Raw genomic sequence first — 12,306 nt, forward strand, 5'->3', positions numbered from 1 at the left:
AAATATGAACTTTTTAAGAAGCAATTGTAACTCGTTTGGAAGTGATGTACAGGTTGTACATTGAATTAAGTGCATCTCATGTGGCTCAAATATCGGAAAACACTGAAGTTGAAGTTAGTCCCTTCTTCCAACGTGTCGAAGTCTCATTGGCTCTGAGTAAATGGACTCGTTAAACCTTCTGATCTGTGCAGTTCACCTGTAAATAGAACAGAAACGCCCTCTATCATAGCATCGTAGCTATTAAAAGGTGCAATGACTTCGGCGCTCATTTCCAGGTCGGTCACTAGCAGTCGCACTAGTTGTGGAGAGTTTTTTTTTTTTTTTTTTCTTTTTCCCCTCAAAATATTTATATAGGTTTGTTTATATCAAGACAGCTGTATTTCAAAACCTTTCAGAAAACTTTATGTAACTTTACATGTATTAAATTATTATAAAAGAAGAAATGTTAGCGGTCAACAAAAATGTATTAGAATAAATTCTTTATTAATAAAGTTTTTCATTTTAGTTTTCAGACAATAAGTTTTGACGTTTACCCTGAAGCTTTAAACTTTCCCCCTTTTCACTCTCCTGATTGCACCCTTTAATACTCCCCGTCGTCTCTCTCTCATCTAGTTGTTGTGACTTTGTGTCGTCGTTGTGTAATGCTTCCGAATCAGTCCGTAACGTAGCGTCAGAATCATTAACGCAGGGATGTTTGTCTGACTGTCTTTGGCCGTGTGGTGGAAGAATGTGTGGAGGTGCGTATCTGTCTTTACGTGACGTCACGTGTTTTTGTGTGTAAAAAATCTGCCCTCAAGTACATTCAGGTTTAAAAGTGAAGCCAGTTGGAGGCTTTGCAGTCCATTCAAATAGGACTTGAGTGTTTTATTTTTTGTTTTTGTAGATTTGATGTGCCGAGCAGGCTTTGCACTGATTTGAACTACCTTTCTTAAAAATCCTGTGTTGCCTTGACTTGTTTGTGGTCTAGTTGAGTGTCCACGGGCTCAGCTGTCTCTGCATCTCTCCCCTGGTTTTGTCTGTGACAATGTTAACAACATCCCCTCTGTTCTGCCCTCTTTTTTTTTTTTTTTTTTCCCCTCCCTCTTGGTTTTTTCTTTCCCTCCGCCTCTCTTGGGCTGGTTCTGCCACCCTCTCTCCCCTCCTGTCCGCCTCTCTGTCCGACTGCCTGTCTTTGGCTGCGCTCTGGCAGCTATTAAAAGGTTGCCTTTCATGAGGAACAGATCCAAGGACAAAGACAAAGACAAGGCCATCTACCGGCGCTCCATGTGTAAGACCTCCGCTAGCCGCCACGATAGACTTCCTCCGCCTCCCCTCCCTCTTTATTTGTCACGCTAGGAGAAACAGAAAAAGGAGCGGCCACTGATGCCGAGACGGCTGCAGTGCGGGGTGGTGACGGTGCGACCACTCGGGTTTCAAACACGGATGCTGTAATCATTATTGTGGACGGAGCGCTTGAAAGTGTGCCGAGACGTTCACTCAATAATCCAGCTTTAGATTCGTCACCGTTACCCCTTCTGCCACGTCTGGTCACATCAGTGGCTCGTCCTTATGATTTTGTCCTAGTAATCGATTCGCCAACCCCCCTCCCATACCCCCGTCACCATCCAGCCGCCTTCACAGTCTCCTGTAGAGGAACTTCTCGGAGCTTCTTTTCTTTTTTGTTTTACCTTGTAGTGTCACTTAGTTCTCACAGATGAATGAGTAACACAACATCACTAACTACCTCAAAGCCAAGATGTACGATAACAACAGATGCACTTCTCAAAACTGATACGACAGGAGAAATTTCCTTCCTCTGTGGAAGCGTCTCTTACAGTGTCACACAGTTTGAGTTTCATCTTCGCTGTGGGAATCGGGAACTTTACCGGGCAGCTTTGTCGTGTGCTTTGTGGTTTGATTTTGTTTGTGTAAACCAGAATGAAAGGCTCTAAAATGTGGGGATGTGTGTGTATGAAAGGGTGTGTCAGCGGGAAAGCTGTTGGGTTTGCCTTTCATGCGCCTGCGATGTGTTTGCTCCCATCTATGATTACAGCATGACCGAAACAAAACACACCGACCGCCTGATTGACACTCACCATGAAGGAGCTGAAATGGAGCCTTTGTTCTCTGTCTCTGTCTCTCTCTCTCTGTCTCTCTCTCCTCACCCATCTCCGTCTCTCTATGTCGGCGTGCTGCATTTCAGATCTTATTTTGCTGACATGGACCTTCTTGCGCCGATGTGTCGTGTGCATTTTGCCCGCTGCTGCCCAGAGCAGCTCTGCATGCCTTCATGCGTCTGTATCTTCACATAGGGCCCCTTAAATGAAGTGCATGAGGAAGGTCAGGGGTCTCGGCTAGCATCTGGATAAAACAAGCCACAGTGAACCAGGACGATTAACCATGCAGCTGCCATCTTTATGCACTTTGTTTTTTTTGTATTCTGTACGCATGCATGTTTGCAAATCGTATAAGATCGCATCCGAAAAACAGTTTTTGATACCTTCACAGACTTCACAAACACCATAATTCATAGAACTTATTAAAATATACTCTTGCAGTCATTAGAACAAAGTTATTTTGCACACTTTTGAACGGAATAGGAATGCATAATGGCAGAAAAAAAAAGAAAAAGTTAACTTTCATGGACTTCAATTCTTGTTCTAATTTCCTTCCTTTGGTCCGTCCACTCAGCCATGAACGACCTGCTGCAGACTATGGCCGTGGCGGGGGGTCCCGGGGCTCAGTGGGCAGGCAGCACAGAGAATCTCGATGGGCCTGAAGCTGGGGATGGCGGCGGGACGGGCAGCGGCAGGCGCAGTGGGCAGCGCATGAAGGAGCTCGCCTTTTCCACCAATGCCATTGATTGTGCCGCCCTCACCTTGCCCTCTGCGGGACACAGCAGAGCAAAGCACCGCCTCCAGGCCAAAGGTCAGGAAGCCGCCACAGATTTTAAGAAGCTCAGAATCTATTTAGCTTTATTTAGTCACTTTCCCCATTATTTCTACAGAAATTGCCTCCTGTGAGGACGTTGCTGGTTCTTCAGACGATCCTAAAATTCAAGGTAAGTCTTGAAGCAACACTGGATTTGAAGTTCAGATGTTTGTCAAATAAAAAGGGAAGCGTTGGATTGTCTGGAATCCGAAGGCTCCGTCATCATGCAGGGAGTGAAAGACAGACAGAACAGACCCAAAAGAAAAGCAGGTCATGGTCTTAACGGTCCCACTGATAATCTTTGGGCTGCCTTCCTGCTCTTTGATTAAGCCTGATCTACAATCGGTGAAGCACTTTCAGTTGAGAGCACAAGATGGGCAGGGTGAGATCAGCCACTACTGAAAGTAGGATTGAGTCTAATTCGGGCGTTAGGACGTTATCCAGGGCAGTTAATCTGCAGCCAGGCGCCTCTTCATCAGTTCTGCACTGCTCTAATGAAGATGACCCAGTTGCTTAAAAGCCACCAAACTACTGACACACATTCCTAACACTTCGGCGAGGTCCACATTTGCATTTACATCGGTCATTCACCCTTTCACACTTTATCACCCCCATGTGGAAATTCCTTTTGGCGAGGTGCTGCTGCAGAAGCGATCTGAAATGTTGCATTTTGTATATCATAAAAAAGTAACCCAGGTGAACGTTACGTTGCAAACACATTTGAAACTGTGCTGCAAACATTAAACTGCATGCGGGATAAAAACACAGCGCAAACCATTTTAGCAATGTCAATAAGAAATGATTAAAGGAAATTTGAAGAGCATTGAAATACAGCAGCAATACACTGCTCAGGTCTGCAGCAGACAAGATCTACTCTGATGTCATTATCATTAGAAGTTTGCAATTCATGTGTTTATTAGCCATTAATTCACATATGTACTTGTATTAAGTGTCTTCAAAATACATCCTTAAATACTTTTGAAGTTAATTGAAGTCAGTGATCAGTTTACATTTTGTTCTCTATCGTTGTCTGTGCAGCAAGAGTCGACTGATTAATTTCCTGCTGGCTGTTAACTTCCCAGAATGCACCTTTTATTACGATCCACTATTGTGAGGATCGATTCCCAGTTAATGCTTTTAATGGCAGCAGAATGCAGTTGCACAGACTCAACGTTACTCTTGATGTATCAGTCATTAGGTTTTTGTTGTTGTAATGCATCATTGATTTCTTTTTAAGCTCTTTCCTTTGTGTTTTTTTTTTTTAAAGATATGTTGAATTTGATTTACATTGTGAGCGTCGGTAATGAGCTCTGTGATGTCCCCTCAGACGTGTCTCCATTTGCACGAGTCACATTATGTGTGTATGTGTGTCTTATCAGGCCTGCAGGTGTATAGCAGTGCTCTGGCTTTGTGCCCTCCTGCCGAGCAGAGCACTATGTGCAGAGTGCCCTGTAGCATCTGTAGTGAGTGACTATTAGATCACCCTGGGCCACAAATGGCTTGTTTTCCTCGACATTAATACCCACTCCGATACTGATCGGTAATGGTAGTATTCAGCTTCTGATTTGGTGTGACCCCTGAATGGATCCAACACGGGACAGAGCTCGATAACCCCATCAGCACTCCTTTTCCTGTCTTTGTCCTCATTCTGTCCCTCGGTTTTGCTGTGGACGCCTCCCTTCTCTTTTCCCATCACGAAACTCACTCGCTTCTAAAGCCACCCACCACTTTTCCCCTCTAAAGTGCACCACTCTTTATAGTCGGGTGCTCCTGTCCTGTCCTCTCTGTGGGAACTTTCTTTGTTTGCCGAATGGGCATATTGTGGCTGCAGCCTGGCATTGTGCCGCCCTCTCTGTCCGTCAGCATGGCGTGTGCCATCTGCTGCCCCAGCAGGAGATGCGCTGTCAGACCGTTGGTGTGTGCCTTCATGGACTCTTCGTCTTTAGTACATGTCGTGTATAAACCCTAACTGTATGTTTGTGTGTGTGTGTGTATATTCCCTCTTGTCCCCCTACCCAGCCTCCAGACCCTCCAGTCTCCATAGCAACCGGACCACCAGTAGCAATAGTAACAATAACTCCCACCTAACGTCCCCTCTGGAGGGCAAAGGTACGCTCCTCCTCTCTGTCCACTAACTGTCCTCCTGCTGTCTTTATTTCTTTCATTTTAATACTTACCTCATCGTAGGCTCTTTAATTTTGATCAAACATGTTTATCATGATTTTGAGAGGGTTTTTGGAATCTGATAATCACGGCTCATGCATCAACAATTCAATATTGATAAATCATTACATCTTGAACATCGAGCTCAAATATTACTGCACAGCTTGTATAGACATGATCACGTCTATTTTATTAACTAGATTTTTATTCATTCATCGATGATGGATGGACCATGTTATAATCAATGTTGTGTTCATACTTGGTGTTCCCACTGAAGGTAAAAAAGAAAAGTCACACATTTATCCATTTTGCACTGCAATCAGAAAAAGAAATTGGAAGACAAACACAGCAAGTTTTAATATAATTTCTGTTATAGACGTCCTCAGTGAGTCAAGTATACTCATTGACTACTGTGGTCCATTTTTTTTCTTGATGAGAATTTGCAAATCCTTAATGAATTAAGCACACAAGAGTTAGGATCAGCTGTGAGACCGTAGCCTCACTTCATGCATTTGGTCCAAATCTTTCCTTAAGAGCTCAGTTTTCCATTAAAATAATTGTTAAAAGCACCTAAATTTGTCGCGACTCACCTCAGCAGCAGGTTAATGTAAACAGACGAGTCGTCCCACAAGTTTGTTTTCACCAAACCTGCCAAGCGCGAACACATCCTGAACAGGTGATCAGTTGTCAAACACATTTATCTTATCAAGTTGTGCAGCAAATGTGGAAGAAAAGAAAAATGAAAAAAATCACCCCTGATGACTGCATTCTTCTCCGCTTGCAGGTACGGTGAATGGCAGCCTCAGCCGGCCTCACAGTGAAAGCAGTGGCGAGTTCAGCCTGAGTCTGGACCAGGAGATGTGGTCCAGCAGCGGCAGCAGCCCCGTCCAGCAGCCCACATCCTCGAGATCCTCCCACCAAAGTCCCCTGCAGCTGCGCAGGTCCCTCGACCCGTCCAGCGCCGCAGGCAGCCCGGCGCCGACACAGATCAGGAAGATGGGGTCGCCGGGCAGCGAGGTGCTCTCCCTGAAGCAGTTCCTGGATGAGGGCATCGACCCTGCAGAGGTGAGGCTTGTCAAACAGTCACGCGGAGGTGTTTCTAGGTGGAGATGAATTTTCAGCCAAGTTAAGCTTCTTTTTTTGCAGATTTCTTGTTTTGAATCAAATTTGATTCAACATTTGGCTTTGTTTTATGGTTATTTCTCCACCACAGCACACATATAGCATATTAATCTTGGAAGCTTTTGTAATTTGGCACCAGCCTCGTAATGTAAATGTAGCGTGTGGAAGTAATATCTAGTCTTTATCAGTAAGTATTAACAGATTTTGTGATTTTTTTTTTTTTCTTTTTTTTTTCTCACTTGATAATGTGTGTTTTATAGTCTGGAAGTCAGGAGAACCTCACTGTAGACTCGCCTCGCCTCCCCGCCGCCTCCGAGCATCCTCAGAAGGAACGCACAAAGGCACGGGGCATCTTGCGCTCGTCCAGCAGCAGGGCGGCACCAGTCAGCGCCGACCGGCCGCCAAGATCCTCAGGACAACCGGGCCGCCCCACCCTGCGCAAGGCCGAGAGCACTCGCGTTAGAGGCTCCGCCCCCCTCCGCTCCAGCCTGTCCTCGCAGACCAAAGCCACGTCCGTGTCCGAGCGGCTGGACTCCGCCTCCTCCACACTGCCGCGGGCCAGCAGCGTCATCTCCACCGCTGAGGGCACCAACCGCCGCACCAGCATCCATGACCTGCTGTCCAAGGACAACCGGCAGCCCGTTTCCGTTGACGGTGCCCCTGCTGTCGCTGCCGCCAAGGCTGGAGTTCGCTCCCAGCCTTCACCCAGTGAGTACCACCCCAACCTAAAGGGACCCCTTACCGACACCACCACCACCCCCCTGCCCAAGTCACTCAGTTTACCTTGCCATAGCTTGGAGGACCCCGACCTCTCCACCCTCGAGTCTTTCCTCGGCCCCTCTTTCACTGTCGAGTCGGTGTTTATGGACTCCATCTTTAGCGAGTCGGCCGGCAAAAACCTGCCCTTCCTGTCCTTTAACCCCACCCTAGTCAGCAACATCAGCGGGCCCCCTGTCACGAATAAGACGCACCCAGCACCCGCGGTCCAGAACCACATCTCCACCCAAAGCCAGAGCCCTCTCGGTCAGTCAAACGGCCAGAAGCGATCCAGCTCAGACAGCGTGAACAGCGAGGTTGTTGAACCCAATGTGAAGGATTCTGAGCTGAGCCCAGAGGACAACCAGTCCCTGTGGTACGAGTACGGGTGTGTCTGAGTGACAGGGAGGCTTTCTGATTTCAATACTAGACTTGGGGAGACTCATGGGATCTGCATGTATTTATCTCAACCGTCTTCTCTCCATTGTGGTTCTTTCGTTTGTTTCCCGTGGTGCAATTTGGTGACATTTTTGGTTTCCTTATTGAAAAGCTTTTTCAATCCTCTTTTTTTTTTTTTTTTTTTTTTTTTTTTCTTCATCAGTTTAATTTTCTAACCTATCATGATTATCTGCTGAGGGCTGTTTATGCATCACACACAGGGATATTGCTGTGTTACTTTGCAGTGGGATCTTTTTAAAGGCTGAGTCACAGTAGCGGTCGACTCTAAAATGTCAAAATTAGGAATAAAAAGTATTGTGACTCTCTAACAGTTTATTCTCACCAAAGTCTCACAGTGTGTCAGATAATAGATTCAGTTCACCTCTTTGTTTTTGTGTTTTTGGTGTTTTTAATTGACTATATCCACTAAACTGCATGGCTTTGTTGTGTTCCAGTCTGACCTGAAACGCCTCATTTTGGTTGCTGTGATCAAAATGGTTCTTGCATTTTTCGTGTTTCTTTTGATGTGTTTTGTTTTGTACATTTGATTTCTTTTTTTTTTTCTGTATTTTCTTTTATATCAAATGGAGCATTTGCTCCTTGAGTGGGGTGTTATTGATGGATCTAAACTGACCTTCTCTGGGCTGGTGAGAAAAAGATGAAGCTTCATTCTCAAAATAACCAGAGAAATGTTTTGTTTCTGTTGTATTTGGGTAAGTGAAAGTTGACGAGTGCGTGGGGGGGGGAATATGGCCGTTGTTACATTTAGGCCATTTCTGAAGGTTATGGTGATACGGAGTGAGTATTGTACGTTAGAAACTGTTTTGGGAGTGAAGCTTGTATCATTACTGTTGCAGAGGCATATTGGGGCCACACCAAAGAAAAAATGCAGTTTGGGGGGAAAAAGAGTTGACATTGAAATGACATTTTCTTCCATTTCATTCTTAAACTTACAATTTAAGCGATAAAGTTCAAGTCTCATCAAGGAATTATAGAGATTTTAGACTTCATTCTCAAAATTTTTATTGACATGTTGAACTTCATTTGTGAAATTTCCAGTTGAGTCCCAACGTTTTGACTTCTGCCTGTATGTTTTTCGTTGCTGTGGCGTTAACATGCTGTTGTCTCTTTCCTTTCTATGACGTGCCACAGCTTGACGATGGTTTAATTTGTATTCTAAAGCGATAAGATCTTGTACAGACCATTGCAATCATTAAGTTATAGTCGACGGCGAGCACTACCTACTGTGCCAATACTAGTAGAAGCGTCTGCATAGAGATATTAATTTATTTTTGCTTTTGTACTAGCTGCTGTTTTAAAGTCGACTCCTTGTATTTATCTTGACCCTCAGCGTAACGCAGGTTTGAAATGAAGCTGTTGTCGCTCTGCAGATGTAACACAAACGTTGCCTTTGTCCTACAGATGTGGAGGGCAGAAAGTCAAAAAGCAGGAGCGGGGAGCCGCAGCAAAACTGCTAAACCCTGCTCCCCCATCCTCGTCTGTCTACTACCATGCAGTGTGCGCGTGGTGAGTGAGCTCTGCTCGAGCATAGGGCGGGGGGGTCAGTCTTGTCTCCATGGGAACCTAAAACGTGGTGTAACAGATGTCGTCCATCCTGCTGTGCACTTGCCTCCCCTGCTTATTTAAGCTGTTCCCTCCTCCTCACTGTCCTGCCCCCCCCCCCCCCCCCACTGTCTCTGTGGCTCACAGACCCCGATCGGACCACCGCTCTGCATGGCATATGGGCCGTTTATGATGAACGCTTTTTTCTTTTTTTTTAATCCAACTCCCTGAAGAGGAGTCCCTTCATTGTGCCGACACCGTTATGTAATGGTGGCTGCTTAAGAATATTGGTCCTCTGCTGTTTTCAGGCTGCTTCTCATTGCCGCATGGTGTTGCTGTAGCGCTGACATGTCTCCTTCATGCATGTAGACCCAGGCTGGCTGCTTCCCTCTGTTTCCTCCTCACATCATTGTTCCTGCCGATATCATTTCTGACTTGTAACCTTCTTCTTTCTGTTCTTTTTATTATCTCTTCTCTTGTCTTTCTTTATTCCTCTGACTTTCCACTCTCCTTTGCTTGCTGGGGACAGAGAGAAAGGTGGCCTTGGAGCTGTGTGTCTGAAGCCTAGTAGAGTTACTCTACTGAGACCGTCAACAGTGAGAAACGATTGTATGTCCCATGTATTTCTACCCCCCCCCCCCCCTTTTTTTTTTTTGGGTGAAACCCAGGACACTTCATTAGAGAAACGTGGCTTCCTTCTCTGTTTTGTTTTTCTTCCTTGAATCAAGGAAACAAAATGAGAAATGTTGTAGTGAGTTTTTTTTGTTTTGTTTTTTCATTAAGACTTCTGTGGCAGAACACACTGCCATGTGATCCTTCTTCATTGTGGTGGACAGATGTGCACTAGTCTCTACTGACTTAAGATTCAAGTGCCAATGTTCACACAACAGCCAAAAGGGCAATCCTAAAGCAGACTGATGACTCCGTTTGGGATCTTCTGCACATCCTGTAAGTCAGACAGACCCTCCTCGTGCTCAGTGTCATCAACAGTGAGCCGTGCAAACGGGCAAAAAAACGCACAAGCAGAGAAGCCATTAAAGCATGTCCGCACACAACATCCCCGGCGTCAGACTGAGGAATCACAATTTGCATGGAGCAATCAATCAGCCAATCGCCCCACTTCCTTTGTCCAGAAGGACGGTGTTGAGTGGGACCTGCAACTTTCCGGGATGCCAAATGGACATTGGACAGGAAGCCATGACTGCTCTCTGATTGGCGTCTGTTGCCTGCCAGTCGGGAGCGTGTGATCTGAGAGAGAAACTGATTGTTTGAGCGTTTCAGGTCACCTATAAGACAGTTGGCAGCCATGACGGATCAAACCATACACGCCATTCAATATATGCTTCAGCTTTCATAGTCGACCAGTGCATTTGTCCCGTTGTATCCCTCTAGTAATGCATTAAAAGCACACATACTGTATTATCTACTTTCTGACGAGGCACTAAAGTTTTCCTACAGTTTCTGAATCTGACTGGAGTATAGGTGACCTGTGACCTGCCTGATTTTTACTGAGCGTGTGCAGATTTCTGTTGTGTTGAACATGACGGTGGTGATGAGACCTAGTGTTTTCTTCCTTTTCCACTTTTACATGAATTCATTTGATGTAATTAAAATTCATCAAGCCCACCCTCTGATGTTTTTGTCCTTTTTTTATTTACACGTTGTTTTTTTTACTTCACCACTCTATGAGCACCGCTGCATTAAAATGAGATTATAATTCAATATTTGTGATAAGTATATTGTAAATGATGCAACAAATTAAGATAAATGGACCAATGATTGGCTTTAGTCTTGTTTGAACTTCAGAAATTGTCTTGTGATTTCTGCAAAATGAAATGGCCGAGGTCACATGCCTGACATGGAGGTAAAACATGAGCTGTTCAAACAAGGATGGAAGCTGTTTATTGGAGGTTCCCATCAGTGGTAAAAGCTGAACTGTTTTATGGTGACTGAGGTCGTTCGTTTCAGAAGGTGTCGATGAGGACAATCAAATCATCCTTTGTAAAGTTACATGTTCACAATTGCTTCCCAGTCAAATACAGTTCACATGAAAAGGATTTTTCACAGAGGAGCGGCAGGAGTATCTCTGCGTCGAAAAGCGCAGATTTTAACCAGAGTTTGAATGTTCTCCTCCTACATGCATGTTGTTTTCTTTCAGGTAAGTTTCCTCCCACAGTCCAAAAACATGTTTTAACTTATGTGATTCTAAATCCCCTGTTTGTGTGTGGGAGTCTGTGTCTCAGTGTGTGCACTGTGATGGACAAGTAAACAAATCAGCAACTGGCAGCAGACAAACCGAGCACATTGTTCTTTTCACTGTAAAGTTTACTTCGCACTCGTTCCAGCTCGCACTGACAATTGAGGTCCTGCTGCCCTCTCGTGGTCCACGTGTACTACTACATGTGCATATGGAGAAAGCGCTTTACTTCCATATGGATGTTTTTTCTGCGGAGCCCCGGAGTATGCCAGTTTTTGAAAGTAACATGTTTACAATTTTTCATATCTTGCAAACACTAGATTTGTAAGTAGAATATAGAATGATGTATAAAACCAACCAGGCTGGTTTTGCGGCGTTAGATAAGTGATTGAGTGTTTTGAGTTTTTTTCATATTAAAGTAGTAATTGATGAAAAAAAAATAAACTGTAAACCCAATCTCAGAGACACAGAGGACTCTCTCCATAGTGAGTCCCTGAGCATGACCTTTGACCCCCACCAGCACCTCAGAGCACCATAATGGGGCTGCACCACATTCTAGAAATATCATTGGTCAATGCAGAAACAAAAGCATTTCCCCAAGTGGATTAAAACAATATTAGTATAAAATGAAAAGATAAGATATAAATCAAAGTTCAGCAAATGTGAAGATATCAGTTCAGTATTGGTGAGATCAAAGATCTTTTTTTTTTTTTAATTGTTTCAAAGGATTGATCAGTGTTTTGTAACCCAGAAGGGAGTGACTCTCGATGAGGACCGGTTTAGAAAGTTTTTGTTTGTGTTTTAAAAAAAATTGGCCATGTGTGATGACAAAAAAATAAATAGAAATTAAAATTTGTCTGTTTAGGTTTTTTTTATACCAGTTCAATAATAAATATGTGTTAAAAACAAGGTGGTGGTACGGGTTCAATGTCTTGCCCAAGGACACTTTGGCATGTAAGCAGGCAGAGATGGGAATTGAACCTGTAACCTTCTGATTTAGGGATGACTGCTCTACAAATCAAGCTATGCGACCCCTACAAACAGTTCTCCTATTTTGCCATAATATGTGTATTATAAACAGGTTCTATTTTGATCTTTACTTTGTTTATCTTCTTTGAACCAAATTGCAATTTACAGAATATATATATATATATATA

The 12,306-nt window shown here is 44.3% G+C and overlaps 1 protein-coding gene across 1 annotated transcript in view; it reads left to right on the top strand.

The window, feature by feature from the left end:
• ccdc88ab (coiled-coil domain containing 88Ab) overlaps window positions 1-7,349 on the top strand; it is a gene marked incomplete at its 3' end in the record, with an annotated part of 66,366 nt that extends 59,017 nt beyond the window's left edge. The window contains exons 30-35 of the mRNA XM_080481369.1: window positions 1,190-1,267; window positions 2,671-2,907; window positions 2,987-3,040; window positions 4,930-5,019; window positions 5,858-6,138; window positions 6,456-7,349. Of these exons, the coding sequence (XP_080337495.1) occupies window positions 1,190-1,267; window positions 2,671-2,907; window positions 2,987-3,040; window positions 4,930-5,019; window positions 5,858-6,138; window positions 6,456-7,349 (1,634 nt within the window). The remainder of the gene's footprint in view (window positions 1-1,189; window positions 1,268-2,670; window positions 2,908-2,986; window positions 3,041-4,929; window positions 5,020-5,857; window positions 6,139-6,455) is intronic.
• Between the last annotated feature and the right edge of the window lie 4,957 nt (window positions 7,350-12,306).

Source organism: Lipophrys pholis (genome assembly GCF_963383615.2).
Source record: "Lipophrys pholis genome assembly, chromosome: 15".
Classification (NCBI taxonomy): Eukaryota; Metazoa; Chordata; class Actinopteri; order Blenniiformes; family Blenniidae; genus Lipophrys; species Lipophrys pholis.